At 37.2% G+C, this 21,566-nt stretch overlaps 1 protein-coding gene across 6 annotated transcripts in view; it reads left to right on the top strand.

The window, feature by feature from the left end:
- The window catches only part of LOC126212877 (uncharacterized), a 262,978-nt gene that overhangs the window by 79,163 nt on the left and 162,249 nt on the right, over nt 1-21,566 (top strand). For all 6 annotated transcript variants that reach the window (XM_049940372.1, XM_049940375.1, XM_049940377.1 and 3 more), the window contains one exon: nt 20,562-20,708. In XM_049940372.1, coding sequence (XP_049796329.1) covers nt 20,562-20,708 — 147 coding nt within the window. The remainder of the gene's footprint in view (nt 1-20,561; nt 20,709-21,566) is intronic.

The raw sequence follows: 21,566 nt of genomic DNA on the forward strand, positions 1-21,566 counted from the left end.
TATTGCACAGAAAACAAAATTGCTGTGCTGCCTTATCCTCTGTACTCTCCAGGCCTGGCTCCAGTGGACTTTATTTCCAAATTTGAAAAGAGGAAGATTTGAAACAGTAGACAACATAAAAGAAAATTTGCAAACGACACTTCGTGCAATCCAGCAAGTGGCACACAAAAACTGCTTCCAGAGGTGGAAACTGTGTTCGGAGTGGTGTAAAAGTTGTGTAAGAGAGTATTTCAAAGGAGACCATGCACAATAAGTAAAAGGTAAGCATAGAAAAATTTTGTGCCAAAGATTGGGAATTTTTTTCAACAGACCTCATATAGGCTTTTTGTGTTGTTATCCATTATATTGTTATTATTGTTGTTGTTGTTGTTGTGATTGTCTTACTTTCAAAGTCAAAATGACTGTATGAACTTTCATGGCATCAGTTTTATTAATGTTACATTATTTCTATACAATCACATATCCTTATCCTTTCTTCACAATTGCATTTTTTCATATGCTTTATGTCACTAGGTTCTGTTTCAAAGGCCTGTTACACTTGCTCTGTTATAATCATACATTTATAACATGATTCCCTCATGTTTCAGTGATTAAAAAACCCATATCAGTTAGTATTATCAATGTGAAGAAAACCATACAAACGCAAGCTGTATGTTTCCATTTAATAATAGAACAAGAGTTTTATAAGGCTTGTAAAAATGGATTCATTTAGATGTAATTACTTAAAATGTCTGTTATTAATTGTTCTGTAAATTTGTCCCCTTTAAATTTATAGTAGTGATAAATATGTAACATTTGTCACTTAACTTGTAGTATTTATGCCTTTTTATTAACAAAGTTCCTTTGTAATGTCTTCCAGATAAATGTCTTTTGTAAGTCTTGTAAAACTAAGTTTCATAGATATCAACACTGTGTATGCATAACTTTCATTATCTTTAGTTCTATTTATTAATTAGTTACTGGTAATCTCCAGTGGATATCCACTGGCCACTTCACTTCAGGAATATTTGCAATTTTACATAATGAAATTATGAAAATGAAATAATGTCTATGCCACAAGCTTAAGAATCTTTATTCTTTCATACTTCACCACTGCCTGTGTTTTGTCTGTATTAGTTTTGTTATTTTTACATTCCATAATTAGTACTCCTTTATATTGTGGCTGCAGTTATTTGTATATCTTCCTAATTATCATACAAACTGATTTTAGGCTGCTGCTGGTTGGAAGAACACTAATACCACAAAGATATTTACTGTGTCTTACTGTTAAGATACTATCATAGAGTTATCCCTTTATATACACTGCACAGCACAACTGAAGGATTACTATTTCCAGACCCATAATTGTCTCCCATTGGAGTGCAGAAATTTGGCTCAGAGGTGTCCACAACCTACCTCTGTAATGGTGCAGAAGTGTGGCATCCTGGGACATCACCCTCAGGCTCGATGATGCGCATGTCGAAACATGCGAAAAAAAAGGCCAGAGCTCAGAAGTTCATGTGACATGTAAGGTGGGTTAATGGTGTCACATCGGCATGAGATTTCTACACAATTTTGTCCAATGTCATCATTGACCTGTCACATGATGGGAAGGTCATCACACCCCCTCTTACCCACATTTCATCCTTTCTTGTGACAGCTCTGTGATGATCAGAACCATGACACCCAGCATTTAAATTGTAATTCTCTTATGGGTGGCCAAAGAAAACTTTTCAGACATACTGCCACTCAGAATAAATGTGAAAATGCCACATGGAGTGACATAGAAGTCATCAATGAAACCACACCGTTCCATAGGGTTTTGATTCCCACACATTTCACAGTTGAAAAAGACTATTCACTGTGCAGTGAGTAACAGGATGACATTTGTGACATCCTGTGACATTTCAAGCCTTCACTAAGGGCATTGTGGGGATGCAACCCCACTGAATGTGACAGTGCTTTTTTGGAGTGCAGTGTGACTGGAATTTTTGCATTCATACTAGTGGGAACCACCGGGAATGGTTGAAAACTATTTGACAAATTGTGAACGTGATCTGAAGCAGCAAAGGGTGTGTGTGCATTTTCAGCCCTCCTTTTTCATGCCATCCTGTGTTGTGATGATGAGAGGCTGTGACATTCACACAAGTGTGAATAAAATGGCGAAGGATACCTGTACTCCCACCCCAATTCAGCAACACCAACAGTGACACCTGCCCACGATTACTGAGAATTTTAAAAATGTGCTCTTACAGATACCACCTGCAAAGTAGGCCTAGGAACCTTCAGGCATCTGGAATCGAAGGATGAGAAAAAGGAGGGCTGAAAATGCATAAGCGTCCTCTGCTGTGGCAGATCACTGTCAAATTGTGTCATAAAGTTTTGAATGGTCCCTAGTGATATCAGCCCATACACAGGATCAAAAATTATGTCACAATGCCCGTATAGAAATATTGAAATGTGTGGGTGGGTCAGCAGTAACAGAGGTTGTAAAAAACATCGTCATGTTGCTCATTGCACTGCAAACTGTCATTTCTGACTATGAAATGTGTAAAAATCAATGCCCCAAGGAAAGGGATGGTTTCATTGATACCCTTTGTGCTACTTCCTGAGGCCTCTTAAAGTCAGTTCTGAATGGCCATGTGTCTCAAATTTTTTTCATGGGACACCCATTACAAAATTTCATGATGTCATTGTTAGGTATTGCACTTCTGACATCTCTTATGGAGGCATCAAGGAAGGGATGAAGAGTTGGCTGAAGAGGGAGTGTGACGACCTTCCCATCATGTGACACATCCATCATGGCAATGGGCAAAATTTTGGTGAAATTTGGTGCTAGTGAAACATTATTAACCCACCTTCACATGAATTTCTGAGCTCTGGCCTTTTTTTCCATGTCAGAGTGTCATCCTTTTGCACCATTCCACAGGAAGGCTGTAGGTACATGTGAGGGAAATTTCAAATTTCAGAATGGAACCAGGAGAGAATTACAGGCTTTCGAGGAAGTGATCCTTTAATTCTGTTGTACTGTATAGGTTTTGGTTTTGCTTCTATAATCCAGCAACAAAATCTAGCCACTCAGTATAGTCCCCCCTACCAGTAGTGTCATACATACCAACAACGTAGTTTACACCAGATATAGTGGCAGTATTTTAATGAACCAACATAAAAACATACATTACAGTTATTCAGTGTAACCATAATTATTCTATTTTCATAAATATTACGTTCAACAAACAAAAGGAAATTTAGATTGGGTACAACACAACAATAAGTATTGAAGTGTCAAGCTACCAGAAAAGAACCTCCAAAAGGTGAAGTTGCTTAAGTCTGAAGTCAGTAGGATTGGTGACAGTGATGGAAAACCAGTACGCATGATGTCATAGCCGTCTCCACTACCACAGAGCACACAAGAATTGCCAACATAAATATCCCACACTTCTTAGCAAATGTGATTCCACAGTGAGTTCACCAATCTAATCCTAGTAATGAGATGATTTTTCATGTTTGCTACCAACAAAAAATTATGATAAAATATTAAATTATCCAAACTTAGAGATAAGAACACTACTTCTTTTACATTCTTCCCTACTTCCAGTGATGCCTACTATTTGGACTCCAGTAATGGGCAACATTGGTCACTTCCACGTTTCTCTTTCATTTTCAAAAAGGCTTGAGCAGTAATGCATGTCACACTTGAATTGACAAAAATGGAAGCCATTTCTCGAAGTACTTTTCCCATAACAATGGGTTTTAAACTTACATTCACTAGTAAATGGTTTTTCGTCCTCAAGGTTGTTATGTAATAAGTGTTCTTTCTCCAAATTGATTAAGCCTAAGTATTGGGGCCAGTGATACTTGTTATTTGTCTCTTCATATGGCCCCTAACAAAAGATCTTCATCGTTTTATGTTTGCTCAATTATAACTGTACCAATAGGCTATTGCTTGTTCCCCAAAAAAGTATTGTTCTCTAATCTATGGAACTTCCTGCTGCTTTTCTGCTGAAGTTCATCATTATTTGTATGTCACTAAAGTTGACAGCACTGACTAGCTCCTACTTCCCCTTCTCTTCTAAAGTCTTCATTAAATTTCTGGAAATTATCTTTATCAAATGTTGATTGTTTTTCGTGCCTAGTTTTGTTTAAAATATCCAGCTGCTCAAGATAATTATGTATAGTAATGATATTATGCCACTCCTTGGCAGTCATTTTCGCTCTAAAATTGGCAGAAATATGACTGATCAGCACCTTAATCAACTGGCTCTCACTAATGTGTTCATCTAAAAGCTTTGTTCTAGGTAGATGCCATCCAAATACTTCCTAAATTGCCCCCACTTCTGTTATATGGATTAGGATAGAACAGTTTCAATGGTAGTTTGTGCTGCTTGCCCTCAGACCAATATAAACTGCCTGTCAAAGTCTTCCCAATTTTGGAAATCTTTACGATGCAGGACTCCCCCAATGTGTGACTTTGGCTTCCAAATGTCTGACAGTAAATCATATTTTCTTCTTACTTTCTCATGAAGCTGGTAATGCATCTACAAAAGTCCTCAGAAAAATAATGGTGTGTACTGTCCCCTCAGGTTTGATTCTGGGGAAAAAAGTGATAGATAAATGTGCTACTCCCTAATCAGATTTCTTCCTGCCAATCTTTCGCTATTAGAAGAATCTCAGTGCTCCGTACCAAATAACTGATTTTAATATCCTCAGTGTTACTAGGTTTAACACTATTAGCAGTTTCCTCAGGAACAACTTCATCTGCTTTACAGATGCTAGAGATGGCTGAGGGCTCATCCTGTATTTTAACAGCTGGCATTAACAATTCTAAATTAGTAAGAGCCATATTTAGCTCAACTATTTGGCCCTAACCTCTGTTAGGTCTGTTGGAAATCTATGACAATTACCTGCCTCCAGATCTAAAGTACATGCAGTGGTCAGGTGACCTTGTTCTCAGTTTTCCTAGAATCTATTTCTACCTCTCTCTTTATAGACTCTAAGATCTTTCCCTTATGATCTCTTCCTTTAACTTAGATAAGTCTTCTTGTTTCTTGTCTAGAGTGAAATTTACTTCATCGATAGATTGTATGAATTCTTGTCTAGCCGAATCTATATTTGCACATACTTCTTCTTTGCACATACTTCTTTGCACGTACTTCTCTCTCTGGATGTACATTTTTCTCTCTGGACATACATTTTTCTCTGTGCACGTACATTTTTCTCTGTGCACGTACATTTTTCTCTGTGCACGTACATTTTTCTCTGCACAGTGTGTCATTATCTTTTCGAAATCCTCAAGCAAATTTAATCTTGAACTGGAGAAGTTCTCTGTTAATTTCTTTATTTAATTGAATACTTGCTTCTTTTCAGCTTGACCTTCATCAGTATGAGCATGGACTTGAGTCCTAATTTTGGATACCTATTCAGAGACCACTAACTTGAGAGCTGAATTACTATAAGTTATTTGCACAGTCAACTCTCCTTTCACAGCCTGATTATCACTATTAATCTGCTTAGCAGTACCCTAATTATTAAACATTTTTTTAGTAAGAGTCTGATTATTATTAGATGTTTGTGCAGAGAGCTGATAGTTGTTTGCTCACCCAGTTCCCTTTTCAAGTATCTGTTTTATTTCTGCGTTTCTTTCCTATCCTTCTACAGCTGCTTTGTTAATTCTTGGTTCAGCTGAGCTGTATTGGACTCCACTTTTAATTGATATACTTAACTATACACTAGTAATTGATTGGATAAGTATTGTTCTTAAGTGTTTACACCAATCATTGACACACAATAGAACTATTGCAGCAAACACACTTTGCATTTCATTAGAGACAATACATATGAAAAAGTTGCTACCATTTTGAAAGAGACACTCTGCTCTATATTATTATTGCCAGCGTGTGGATGCCATGATGCTGTCCCCAATTCATGGCAGCTACATGATGCTAGACAGACTGCTGACATCTGCTTTCTGGTTGCTGTCGAAGACAAAATGTGTTGTCTTGTATTTGCTTTCTGCCCACAACAGCAGCTGAAGACTGCTGGTGGCGAATCGAAATCACCAACAGGCCACACTGATGTACTTGTAGGCGCCGCCCTGTTGACCCTGTATGTAGACAGCTAAACTGCACTTGGAAGATTGTTGCAGAAGTGAGAGTCTTTACATGTGCTGCAGCCTTTCTGGCAAATTTTGTCTTCCCACAATGACCAACCCTTTCAATATTTTCCAGTGCTCTTCTAACAATGTCCTGCACATGTTGGTTACCACGATGAGTCCCATCCTGCTGTAAGCTATGATGATGTACTTCACTGGCTGCATACTGTTTTACTTGGTGTAATATGGATAGTTATATGCTTTTTGAACAGTGTCCCATGGAATTGAACACCAGTCACTGCTTAAATACTGATGTGAGCTAGATTTTTCAGGGTACAAATAAGCACTGTATTCTCCCTCCAGGCATATTAGAAAATAGTTAATGTCTTTGAGCTAACTCCTGTCACAGATATGTGACCATGTTAATTAGTGTGACTACACCCCATATGAATATTTCCTTGTATTTATGTTATTCTTAATGGAAAATCCTATCTGTTCTGATTTCTTCTAAAACTACATGTAAATACATGAACTGTATTCACAGTTTCAAATACAAGCAAACGCCAGTTGCATAAGGGAATGACAACAATGAAAATTTGTGCCAAAATGGGACTCTAACTCAGATATCCCATTTTATCCATGTAGTTACGTTAACTGCTTTGGCTACCCATACATGACTCCCTGCCAGACCCAGACTTCCGTATGTTGTCGTTCCTGCCACACAATGTGTTGTCATACATACATTATGCAATTCCCATAGGAGAGGATGACCTTTTAATTGAAAGTCACTGCCTGATATCAGCTGATAAATGTAATATTGCAGTACTTGTGTTGTTAAGAAGAAAGGCACTTTGACAACTACAGCCTTTGTGAAGTACATGAAATGTGTTCATGGTTGTGAATACAGTCAGTCATCAGCTGATGACAGTGAAAATTTTTTCCAGACTGGGACTTGACCCAGGATTTCCTGCATTATGCAAGCAGTCATCTGAACCACTTGGGAGTCAGACCCAGACTTCTGTATGTTGTCATTCCTGTATCACAACCTGTACTTCTACACAAATGCACACACGTCTGAAGGAACATTGCATTTTTCTTCTTAGCAACACAGGCACTGCAATATCATGATTCACGTAAACCATCGCCGCAGTCCAAGAACTGCTTTAGCTGTTTCACAAATCAATGACACTTTGAACCATAGAATTTGATCAGCCACAGGTACTATTTGAGTGTGCTGCAATTTAATAATCACTTCAAACTATCTTTCTACCAAAATTTCAGTTAGTAAATTTGATGAGTATGATAATGTAGGATCTGTTATTCTTCAAAGTTATTTTGTTCCTTTATATGTCAATCCCATACAGAATCTTAAACTGTTATTGAGAAATTTCTATAGGTTCTGTGTTTTGAGGCAAACTTCGGACAACTGTAATTTTCTGTTGTCAACTCATGAGTTATCAACCAAGCTCAAATTTCAACTCAAAAAATGAATTGAAAGTATTTTAAGGGACTGTAAAAAATTAGTCACTTTAAAGAAATTAAGGGTTCCCTCTTTGTATTTTTTCCAGAATTATTGTTCAAACACTATATCAAATTACTTAGTTTTGATTTACTGTCCATAGGTGAAACTTCCATTATATGGTCCAATGTGCCTAATATTTTACAAAATAGACTGCTTGTTAATAACTTCCAGAGGAGCATTAACTGGACAACAAAAGTCAAAATTAAAACCCTTTCCTTTAAATATGTATCTCTCATAGGCTTTTCACTGTTACTCAAAAGTCAATAAAATTGGAAAAATCTGTGGTGTCACCGCCAGACACCACACTTGCTAGGTGGTAGCATTTAAATCGGCCGCGGTCCGGTAGTATACGTCAGACCCGCGTGTCGCCACTGTCAGTAATTGCAGACCGAGTGCCACCACACGGCAGGTCTAGAGAGACGTACTAGCACTCGCCCCAGTTGTACAGCCGACTTTGCCTGAGATGGATTACTGACAAATACGCTGTCATTTGCCGAGACGATAGTTAGCATAGCCTTCAGCTACATTTGCTACGACCTAGCAAGGCGCCGTATTCAATTGATATTGAGATTCTATTAATGTATCATCAAGAGCGATGTTCTACAAATGTGGATTAAAGTTAAGTATTCCAGAATCTACATACTTTTCTTTATAGCATTCATTACGTATCCTGTTTCAGACCTCACGCCAGCCTGCGTGAGTTTAAGCGCGTGCCTTTCGGCTTCCTCTCATTGTGTCTAGGCTGTCTTGTCTAGACACAACAAAATCTCCTCCTTGTCTGTTGGTAGGATCATTGCACACTACTCTATATACATGGTCCACACACTTGTAAATAACACACTTTTTATTAATAACTCTTTGATATATTATACAGTGATCAATACTTGTTCACTACCTCTCGTGAACTGATACATCATATATACAGAAAAACAATATTTTAGTACAACCGTCATACACAAAGTAATTAAATAATACTTTACTCTCCTACCTGATGTTGCTCAAGCAGAATTTAAAGATGGTGCTGTTCACTAAAATCTGGAGTACTACAATTGTGCTGATATTGATGTTAACTCCAAATTTATTTACCAATGCAAGTAAAAGCCTGTGCAAAGGAACATTTAATAAATAATGGTAGAAAATATTCTAAATAAGGTTATAGGCCTTGGATTTCTGAGGATATCAAAATTTCTCTTCGAACAAAATGAGAACTTTATGACAGCCAAGATATCCGATGATCCCAGTAACATTTGGTGTTATAGTCTGTGCAGTAAATTTCTCAGCAGGCCTATACAGGCATTGAACATTTCTTGAAGGCAGAAATTGGTAACTTAATAAAGTAAAAACTAACAGGAATTTTATAAAGGAGAAAATGGGGAGAATCGCCAGTAAAATACAAGGATCATCTTGTTAGTGATCCAAGAAAATTTTCTGATATATTCAACAAAATTTTGTTAACAGTAACAGCAGACATGATTGGGAGGCTCTGTAAATAAGGCATAAATTTTCTGCAACCCAGTGTACCTGGCACAGTACAACAGGTTCATGTCAGAAGTCATTATACAGGAAATTGAAAGAACTATTCTGGAGTTGCCAACATATCTAGTAAATTATTAAATACTGCAACAGCTATGGAAGTAAAATCCTTTGCCATATTTTTGATGTATCAGTCAGAGCAGGGAATAGTACCTCAAGGACTGAAGTATGCAGTTGTTAAATAAAACATTGTAGAAGAAGGGAGATAAGGAAGGTACTGCTATCAGCCAGTCTCACTACTCAAGAGTTTTTCTAAGGATTTACAGAAAATAATGCATGTTAGGATTTTCTTTTTAATCTTTATTCATTCCAGGTTATCTCACAATGATATTGGGTTAATGTAAGAAAAGTAAAAAAATGTAGATAACTTAGCATCTAAATTGCTTTCCATGTACACTTCATCCGAGGTTTGATTTGCCAGTGCTGAGAGAATCCTCTTATGGGCTTGCAGTTCCGCAGGTTTCCCTGAGTATGCCTTTAGCTTTATTATCTGACAGTAATCATCCAAAATGCCAAAATCTTGTATAAAACTTTAACTTTCTCTGTCTGTGCTCATAAGTATGTGGTCTAAAATTGAAACAGAACTTTCTGAAACACTTGTAGCAGTGTTCACCCTTTGTGCCACATAAAAAGTGCTCAAAGTGTGTAGGAAATTATTGCTAATTTCACCCTCAACACCTGTGTTAATAGTTTTGTGTCCAAATATTATTATACTAGTTTTTGGGGCTGATACCCCTACCAGGACTTAAATTAATTTGTTGAAGAAAGTGTCCACATTACCATTAGGTGAGTGGTAAACATCCAGAATGATTAGCTTCTTATTGGCATTTAGCTTTGTTCCTTTAGTAGCTGACTATTCAAAATAGTTAGACCTACAGTAGCAACTTGCACAGTCATATGATAGCAAATATGCAGCAATTCATCATCTCTGCACCAGTCTGCACTACTGTGTTGCGGAAAACTGTAATTCAACATCAAGCTGCTGTACTTTATTTTTAATGCGCTGCACATATTGATGAATAATAGATAATTTCTGGCAAATTTCTTTGGCACTTTCACACTCCAGTGTATCACATTCTTTTTCCTGCACAGTGGAGAAGTCTCTAAGCTGGTTGAGACCCTTTTAAGAGAGGGGAACCTGTTGTCATGATTTATCCTAAAAGAAGCCCTAGTTCTCTTACCCATCACAACTGATACACTTTTAGACAAAAAAATTCACTATGAAGGAATAATCTGTATGGAATGGAAATAAGTAGATGTTATGTACATGTACAAACAAACGAATGAGCACATTTTCAGAGAAATTGAATTATTTATTCAAGAGAAAGAGCTCCACAAATGGAGTAAGTCAGTAACAAATTGATCCATCTGTGGCCCTTGTGCAAGCAGCTTGTTTGGCACTGATTGATGTTGTTAGATGTCCTCATGAAGGATATCATGCCATATTGTGTCCAGTTGGCACACTAGATCATCTAAATCCTGAAAGGGTTGACAGGCCCTACCCTCAATGCTCCAAAAGTTCTAAACTGGGGAGAGATTGTGTGACCCAGCTGGCCAAAGTGGGGTTTGGCAAATGTGGAGATAAGCAGTAGAAACTCTCCCCATATATGGGTAGGCATTATCTTGTTGAAACGTAAACTCTGGATGCCGTGCTGTGAAGAGCAACAAAACGGGGTATAGAATATTGTCAGTACACTGTGGCACTGTAAAGTTGCTGCAGATGACAAGCAAATGGGTCTTGCTGTAAATGAAATATCATCTCAGACTATCTCTAGTGGTTTTTGTGATGTACAGCAGGCAACATTGAGGTTCCTCTCTGGCGTGTCTCCGGACACTTCTTTGCTGGTGATAGGGGCTCAGTTCAAAGTGGAACTCATCACTGCAGACAATTTTACTCCAATAAATGAGATTCCAGGCTGAAGATGTCTGGTGAAACCCGCCAGTACAGCCCCACAACTGCAGTTATGGTCTAGGATGCCATTTCTTCTTCTCATAGCATAACCCCTTTGGTTGTCATCTGGAGCACCCTGAGTGGTACATTGACAATATTCTATGCCCCATTTTGTTGCTCTACATGGAAAGCCACACCACACTTACATTTCGGCAAGAGTTTCTACTTCTTGTTTTCGTGCTTACCAAACCCTACTTTGGCCAGCAAGGTAGCTAGATCTCTCCCCAGTTTACAACTGTTGGAGCATTATGGGTAGATCTCTCCAACTATATCAGGATTTTGACACTCTAACATGTCAATTGCACACAATTTGGCATGATATCCTTCAGGTGGACATCCAACAATTCTTATCAGTCAATGTGAAGCCAAATAACTGCTTGCACAAGAGCCAGAGGTGGACAAATGAGTTCCTGACTTGCTCAGTTTGTGGAGCTCTTTCTTTTGAGTAAATAGCCCAATTTTTCAGAAACTGTAAGATTTTGTTTGTACATGCACATCACATCGACAGATTTCTAACCCATTCAGGCAACTGCTTCATGGTGCTTCAGTTTTTTTGTCTTAGTGTATTTGACCATATGTGGCCCCACACCCACTCACTATACTCTCACTAATCAACTCCACCAACCACCCTTTCTCAAAACTATTGAGGCACAGATCATGCCCAGTGTAGCCTCATCTCCCAGTAGTTCACATCAGTACACGGCGATGGTGCCCCACCAGCAGTCATCAGCGCCATTTCCAGTTCTGCATTGACATGTACAGCACTGATACAGACTTCGCCACTGCAATAGCCCTGCCATGCTCACATTGGTGCCATGAGTTACTTCAGCTAACTTCACCATTTATGTAGTATGTCCTATTCTTGTCCAGGATGTTCCCTGCTCCATACACTGTCACTACCTGATCCTCTTTTGTGAAATCCTTACACAGAGACCCTAAACCCATAACCACCTGATCCAACTCAGCACTTGGCTTGAAACTGCTGGTGATGTGATACTCCTCCCCTAATTTCTGAAATTTCATGAAACAGCTGTCCCCTTCTGTAGCACGGCTGATCCATCGATGTGGCAGCTCCGTATTCAAGTACCCACGAACTTCACAATGAAAATGGGGTGGAGCCTCATCCTGCTGAAAGATAAATGGAGAATCCGATTGCATTTGATGCATCAGATATTGCTGCAACATGTCCAAGTACTAATATCCAGTGACAGTGTTCTCGGCAAAGAAGAATGGCCCATACAGTTTTTGATGTGACAAGGCACAAAAGGATATATTCAGTGCATTTGTGTGGATGCTTTTACCCCAGGTTTGACAGTTATGCCTGTTCACTTTCCCATTAGTGTGAAAAGTGGCTTCATCACTAAAAATTAAGCTATCAACAATGCCATCCCCATCCTCATTCAATTGTTGCAACTGCAAACAAAACTCAAATCGCTTGTCTTTGTCATCATCATTGAACTTCTGCACTAGCTCCAATTTGAATGGTTTCATAGACAGCTTCTGATGCAGGACTTTCCACTCTGTCATTGGAGCCATTTCATGTTCATGGGATGCACGACGCACCAGTTTCTTTGCACTCTTTATGAATGTCTCTCATATGTGCTCCACATTCACTTCACTCACACTGGGACATCCATATCGCTTTGCCAGGCACAAGCAACCCGTTGTAATGAATTTGCTGTGACAGTGGTAAATGGGTAAATGGCCTTCCTTGTTGGTGGCTTCTTGCTGTAGTTGGTTCTAAACATCCATTGAACAGCTGTAGCACGCTTGTTTTTGTCGAACTCCAACACACAGAAAGCTCACTATGCACCTGACCTTGCCATGTTTGTGACTAGAGCTGACTATCAGCAAATTACCAAACTACACTGTGGTGGTATACATGAATAAAAACTTTCAGGGTGTGTCTGCAAAGTGACGTATCTATGATATCTGTACAACATTTGGTTCTTATGCAATAAATAATTGAAAGTTTTCCCAGACTTAATGTACACCCTGTATATTTATTTCACTATAAAGGAAATGCAACCTCAGCTAATGTGTTAAGTTTGTTACTACTGAGAGTTCAGCAAAGTCAGTTGCAAGGTTATTTTAAAAGGACAAGTGAATGTGAAAAACATCTGCCAGAAGTCACATCTAACAATAATTCAAAACAGCTTGCAATATTTCTGAGACCTCACACATAGATCCCAAAACTTCCCAAGTGTGGCTATTCACAGGAAAAGTATTCATAAAATACAAGTGAATGTACGCAGTTTCTTACAAGTCTTTGTGACCATAAAGTCAGTTTGGATTCTGGAAAGGATTTTCAACAGAAAATGCAATATTTACCTTGCTGCCATTGTTTTTTAGTCAATCAACAAAAAATGCAGTTCATTGAAATATTTTGTGACCTAAGAAGTGTTTGAGCCATTAGGTACTTTTACACAGTGCTACATACCTAGGTACATTTGTGCTGCAGGGAAGAGGTTTGGTTTTTACTTCTGTAATGGGAAGCAGATAGTTAACAGAAAGATGGGAAGGTGTCTCACCATGATCAGAAAGGGGTAATATTGCATGTGGAGTGCCTTAGGGCTCAGTTCTGGGCACCCAGTTTTTCAGTCTTTTTTTGATAAATGAGCTACCTCATTGCACTGAGTATTGTAAATTTGTCATTTTGATAACAATATTTACAATATTTTGATAATTCATTAGATAAAGTTGCAGTGTCAGGTAATATGGTTTTTTGGGATGCTGCAAACTTGTGAAGTGGTGATTGTGTTAACCACAGTAAAATAAACTTCGTTCAATCTCACGCCACCACAGAAGATCAAGAAATACAAGAAAAACTAGGTGACTAGCAGATAACAGGGGTAGATACATCAAAATACCTAGATTTACATACTGATAGCAAGCTCTGTTGGTCAGATTAGATTAGATTTACTTTCATTCCAGTTGATCTGTAGTGAGGAGATACTCCAGGATGTAGAACATGTTAGAAAAACGATAATACATGACAAATATTTACAACTAAAACAAATAAGCTAACGTACTTTCCACAGGTTCCAAGTGGAATTAGCATCTTTTTTATGAAAACTATATGAAAGGATCATTTTACAACACTCATTTACTAAGATCGCAGCAATGCGCCGAATTTAAGGGGACCACACCCTGCCCATCCAACCCGTGTTAATTTAGGCAAGTATTTGACCCATTTCTGAAAAAACTATTTGATGCAGTACCTTAATATTTTGACTGTATGCTGCATGATGCTAATAGGCAACTCTACTAAAATCTACTTTATCCATTTTATAGTTCTTAAGAAATACTTTTTTAAATTTATTAACAAAAAAATATTAAGTTTTTTCTACAGAAAATATGTTTTCATGAACTTCCTAATGGGGAATATTGATGAATCTAATACCAGGGGTGGCTTTTTATGTTATGCAGAGTCTCTGAAAATTTCATTCATTTATCTATGATAGTTTCTGATATAATGGGGCATCTGTACTGAAAATTTTAGTTTGTGGGAAATTGACTTTAAAGAAAAAATCTTTTGAAATTTGTTGCTTACAATTAATTAGAACTATCCTGCAGCATATGATGCCCTTCTTTTGGCCTGTAGCAGGTCTTCCAGCTTCTTTTTCACCTTCCTGGATGTTTGTCTTGCTTTCTTGGCCATATTAGATGCAGACCTGTCTGCATTGGCTATCCTCATTTTATTGCAACAATGCAGCCCAGTGATCATATTTTAACCAGGATTAATTCCCAGTTTTCATAGTACCCAACACTTTCCAATATAACCGCAATTGAGTGTAATAACAGCATCATGAACTCCTAGTTTCATTGTATGCATGACTACAAATACAGTTTTAGGAAGGCTGTTCCAAATTATGCTGTTGAAACATTCAGTTGGGTTCTGTATCTGCCCATGCAGACATTTCCTTAGAAGGTCAGGATGAGCAAAGTCTCTGAAAACAGGTTTAAAGCTGTAATAACAGCAGCAGAAGGAGAATGCTGGTGAGAATAAGATTCTCCAGTTGCCTGAGTCCTATTGTATTTGCACCATGAGTTTTCTCCTGATGGACACAATCCATGACATGGCATATCATCAGTAGAGGACATACGGAAGAATATGGCCCAATCATCTCTCTTCATTGCCTCCAGATTTTCATTATTTCTCCTAATTGGCTGCCCATAGTTCACCTGCAAGTTTTCTATTTCAGTTTTAGTTAACTAACCCTGTCCGGTCAACAGTTTTCCATCTTCTAATTTTTTTCCTCTCATATCAACAGTTAGTTTTCTCAGCCATGTTCCCAAACGTTTTTTAACATGGCCTACACATTCTATTTTGCTAATAATGGCTTCTCCATATGGCTTAGAGTTCACCACAATGTTGTATGCCTTACTGTTACCATCACCCAAATATTTGGTGTACCATACGCCTCTTGTTTCTACGGAGTGATGAAATATTTGTTGATCTCCATGAACTTCCAGACCATCACTTGTTCCTCTAAAATTAGCCACACAGTTGTGTTCTTTATGTTCATTGATTTTACAACATTTGCAATATTTAGACACTATCTCCACATCTAACACTTTACCGGTGTCTACACTCATGGCAGTCACCACTCCATTCAGAGAAGTATGTCCTCTTTTTCCGCCAACTTTCATCAAGTGCAATTGCAATATCTGAACATCCATCATTTTCTTCCACTGCTTCCCTAGCAGCCAGTTTCATGCTTTCGTCACTGACCTCACTTTCAGCTTTCTCTAATGTGGTTGATGTAAGTTCATCACTGAACAAAATGTTCTCTGTGCAGCCATGCCCTTGCCAATGGATCGTAAGGCATAAACTAATCTAGTATTGCTTTCATAAGGGCCACTTGCATCCAGTTTTGAAGAACTCGTGAAATCACAGCTGAGCATTTAGTGCAAATTAAATCCAAAGCAATTGAAAGGCCTTTTCTCCCACTGGCACTCTCACAAATTTTCACACTCTGTGACTCACCACACTGTCTACATTATACAAATTTGGAAATTACATCTGATGATATTCTCAAATTTATAGTAATGTTACTGCACTCCTTGTCACTCACAGTAAATTCGTTGTAACACTCTTGAAATGGTGAGAGATTCTTTGATGATGCACTTCTTGAAGAATTACAATTAGAAACATTATTGCAAGGCGACATAACATCTTGTGCAGAATGCTTTCTAAACTTTTTTCCTCTAAATTTTCATTCCTTGAAAAATGCCTTTACATTTCATCATCTTCAATAAACACAACAAAACACATGTAAGCAAGCACTGCAAACTTGAATATAACAACTAATCACAATCACACTTGAAAAAAACCTACCACGTTTTTGAAAGTGTGTTGTTTACAAACAGCAGAAACAAAAGAATACCGACCATTGCATTCCAAGGGTAGCCAACAGACTCGGGAGTAAAAAAAAAAAATCCCTAAGATGCAATGTAGGGGATATAAAGATCTAAAATATATGCAGAAAAGTGGGTGACAGAAAAGTGGGCATGGCACATAAACACACGTGATAGGAAAATTCACTTTAAATGTTTGAAAAAAAATTTTCAACAAAATCCTTTTCAGAGTACTTAAATAAAACCTTAATCTATCAAAATATGATAAAAACTGAAAATCGATTTTTTCGACCTGAACCAGGGAATGGTCGCCTTAAAATTAAAAAATGTTTATTTATTTATTTATTTATAATGTAATAAACATATAACAGAACTACTATAATACTTATTTCCAATGAACACAATACTGCACTGAAATGGTGCAAAAGTTAGATTTGAATGCTTGTTAAGTTTTTTTTATGGCTTCTGACAAGTTATTGAAAATGTGTGTTGCTGATTAATGCACACCTTTTTGTACATGAGTAACTGACTTTAAATCCTTGTGAAGATTATTCTTATTTCTAGTATTGATTCCATAAACAGAGCTGTTGTTTTGAAAAAAGTGATGTATTTTTAATGACAAGTTTCATTAAAGAATAAATATATTGGGAAGCAGTAATTAGTATCCCTAGTTCCCTAAACAAGCCTCTGCAGGATGTTCTTCAGTTCACAGCACATATAACTCTTATTGCATGTTTTTCTGCCCTGAAAACTGTAGCTTGATGAATTATCCCATAAAAATAATCCCATATAACATCATGGAGTAAAAGTAAGCATAGTATGTTAGCTTTTTCATTTTTATATCCCCTATGTCTTGACAAAATTCACATTGCAAATAGAGATTTGTTAAGATGCTTCAGCAGTTCTGTGGTGTGCTCCTCCCAGTTGAATTGATTATCAAGCTGTAACCCCAAGAATTTAACACTGCCAACATCTTCTATCTGCTTGTCATCATATGTTAGGCATATACTCGTGAGCCATCCCTTACAGGTTCTTAACTGTATGGAGTGTGTTTTTTCAAAGTTTAGTGACATGGAATTGCCTAGGAACCAATGATTAATGTTCACAAATATTTTATTAGCTGATCTCTAAGACTATACTTGATGTGCTATTTATTGCAATGTTTTTATCGTCAGCAAACAAAACAAACTTGGCATCTGGTAATGTTATTGATGAAAGGTTATTGATACACACAAGGAAAAGTAAGGGCCCTAAGATGGAATTTTGTGGGACCCCACATGTAATTAGTTCCCAGTTGGATGATGCCTGATAGCTTAATACATGTCTCTTTCCTAATAATACCCTTTGTTTCCTGCCACAGATATAAGATTTGAACCATTTTGCAGCATTTCATGTTACACTATAATATTCTAATTTACTTAAAAGGATATTGTGATTTATACAGTTAGATGCCTTTGACAGATCACAAAATATATCAGTTGCCTGCAATTTTTTGTCTAATGAATTAAGTACATTTTCACTTTAAGTGTAGATAGCCTTCTCAATATCAGAACCCTTTAGAAATCCAAACTGTGATTTTGACAGTTTTATTTGCAATAAGAAGGTTTTATAGCTGATTGTACATTACCTTTTCTAAAATTTTTGAGAATGCTACCAAAAGTAGAATTGGACTGAAATTTGGCACTTTTTCTGGGCATTCTTTAATTATCTTTGTTGAAATTTCATCATACCCACTAGATGTTTTAGATTTTAAAGATTTTATGATGGACATTACTTCTGCTGGGGTAGTTAGTGGCCAATTCATATTATGGAAGTTACTTGAAATGTGTAGTCTGAGGTATCCCATGGTACCATCTACAGAACCTGACAACCCCATCTTTTCAGTAACAGTTACTAAATGTTTGTTAAAAAGTTCTGTAACACTATACATATATATCACCAGTGTATCATTTACTCTTAATGTTATTTGCCCCTCTTCATGTCTGGTTCTACCGACCTTCTCTTTCACTATATTCCACATTGTCTTTATTTTATTATGTTATATGACTATCTTTTCCTTGTAATATATTTGCATTGATGTCCATATTACAGTCTCGAATATTTTGCAGTATTTCTTGTAATGTGCTATGGCATCAACATCAGAACTGTTTCGGATTGACAGATACAGTTTTCTTTTTGTTTTACAAACCGTATCTTGAATCTCTGTCACAGACATTATTCTGCAACTTATGCTTTATGCTTTGTTTGCTCTTATAGAAATATGGAAACCATCAAATCAGCTTGTTGCAGCTATTTTCATGCCATTATGGATTACAGAATCATATTTTGGGGAAATCAGCCACTAAGCACAGAAAATAACCATAAGAATTGTGAGTGGAGTCCATTCTAGAGGCACATCAAGAAATGTTTTTAAGGAACTTGAAATCCTCACATCCACTGTGCATGAGGGAAAGAAGTCCTTTTTTTAAAAAAAAAAAAATCTAATGATGTGTCTCATAGTCACGAAAGTAGAAGGAAAGATGATATCCGCTATGAGCATACAAAACGGAATATAGTACTGAAGGGGTCTATTTCAGTGGCTGTAAGATTTTTAATGCCTTCCTTTCACAAATTGTTTCATGAATGATGAGCTCTTGTTAAAAAACTCCTTTTGCAAGTGTCATTTTACATCACAGAGAAATTCGTGAACAACAGTGTGTATTACTGAAGTAGCTGTAACCCTCCGATTCGTTTCCAGATCCTTCTTTTGTGTGACTTTCTATTATTGTAAACATATGTACTGTTCTGTAGTACATTAATTTTCTGTAATATTTATTTTCTTTAATATTAACTAGAATGTAACCACAACAGACTTGTAAAATGGACATGTTCAGTATCGTGTGATTTATTCACAACATGGATCACTGGAACATCAGATGAATAAATAAATAAAATAGCATTACTATTTCTGGTAGACTCTCCTATCTTAGCAAAATTCCAACCAGAAAATTGGTACAGTCCTAAGCAAGGAAAAAAAAAATTCCTTCCCTGCTCAGAGGCCAAAGGATACAAAGACTAATTACCTGTAAATTGGTACTTTCCTGTAGCAAGGAAAGGAAAGGATACCCCAATATCAATGTATAGTTGAGTCTTGTTTGCTCTTATAGAAATATGGAAATTATCAAATCAGCTTATTACAGTTATTTTCATGCCATTATGGATGAATCTTCACGTAACAGCATTCTATCACATAACTGCAGAAAACGTACAGCACCCTAGCAAGAGTACAAAAGTTCTTCAAACCATAACACATTTATATTGATACATATTAATAAACATGTAAAATAATCTCCTCTTAACTATTTGCTAGTTAGTCATCCACATTGTGACTATCCCCTACAGTTAATAGATAAAATGTGTCACTATCTATGAAACTTCCTGTAAATACCTTCCTAAATTTTTGAAATTGGGCACAGGGGTTACTTTTAAATGTCCCTTGATAAATGTTTCATATTGTATAATATTATTGTTAGTATTTCTGTGTCACAGTCGGTAATATTTGTTGCCAGTATTTGCAACACATTCTGTGATATTTCTTGTCACTATTTGGTCTCTACCACAAAGTATTTATTCCATTGGGGGTGGCAGTAAACATATCTTTATTTTTTTTTTGCAGTAAGTACAACAATAGATTCTCTATTCCTCTTTTACTTTGGTTTAACATTTATTAAGTAGTTGATATTGTGCTTTTCGGTGTTCAGCTGAGTGGTCAGTTTCACTTTTCTGCACTATATTTTGACAACTAACCCAGTGCTGTCATCTTCAGAGGCTGAACACCAGAAAACACATCTTTTAACCAGTGAGAAAACTTCAAGCTATACTACACTGCATTTTTGAAAGGAATGATTAAATAAATGACCAAAATGCTTCTATAAAACTAGTTGCTACAAAATAAATTTCTGTAGTAGCTTTTTGAGGTACATATAGAAAACTTTATTTAGTTTTCTGTCTGTTGTTCTTTATCTTTCTCAGATTTACCACTCTTCCCTCTATTTCTCATTCACTTTCGACCAATGGATCTGTGTGCTCTGCAGCAGAATTTTGCCATAACATCTTGCGTTAAGGTCAGTATGGCTATGTTGCAGCATGGTGATGACCAGCTCCACCTCATCGACAGCAGTGCTGGTCTGCAGCAACAAGTCAGAGGGGCTGAAGAGACGCATCTCAGTGGCTTGTGGTGGGCTGCTGGATGGGACACTCAGTAACCAGTCGAAGAGCAAGATTATCTCAGGGTACGTTGAACAGTGCAGCATTTAACTTTTCTGTTGCCTATATAATTGGCTGTCAAGGTCAAGTCATGTAAATATACATTGCAGTAGATTGCAGTATTCAAACTTCTTGCTTTTTGACATGACTTACATTCAAATTGGAGCAGTGACTTGCCATGTTAGCCATCCACCTACAGACAGGGTGCAGTCTGTTGGTAGTGTTACATTTTACAGGATGCTCTTCACATGAGGGTTGAACATGAGAATTTCTGTCTTTTTATGTGACTTAAATGTTGCTAGCACTTGCTGGGAAGTGTGGCAGGATTGTGAGTGGCTGTATCATCAGTTGGATGTGAGTAGCTATTGAGAAAGCAACAGACAAAGACACTGTGTTGTTTAGAAACAAGTCGAAGTTATAGTAACAAATTTGGGTGTGAAAATGCATGAACTATTTGAGAAAGCCGTGGTCATTACCCAGATAGTTAACAAGATGTTTGCCATCTTATCCTTCTCCTCAGTCTCGTACTTGGGCTCAAAGTAGTATTAAGTGTTCCTCACTGAGATAGTCAGTTTAAATGCCGAGATGGGCATCTTCAGCTGACGCCTAAGAGTATATCATTAAAAGTGAGGAAAATACTGAGAATTATGAAGAGTTTTGCTTGGAACCTGACAATGTAAGGACCAGAAACCTGTACCTTGCGATAGGCTAATGAAGGGAGTAGAGACATATAATAATAGTGCCAAATGTTGTTTTCACCCTGGGAAAGCATAAGGTAAATGAAGAGGTATTGAGCAACAAAGGGTGGCTATGTACTTTAATGACAATGTCTAATTATGTTTGGACTGGGCTCTTAAGACCTCACTCACCTTGTTGTACAGGAA

The sequence above is a fragment of the Schistocerca nitens genome, chromosome 11 (assembly GCF_023898315.1).
Source record: "Schistocerca nitens isolate TAMUIC-IGC-003100 chromosome 11, iqSchNite1.1, whole genome shotgun sequence".
Taxonomy (NCBI): Eukaryota; Metazoa; Arthropoda; class Insecta; order Orthoptera; family Acrididae; genus Schistocerca; species Schistocerca nitens.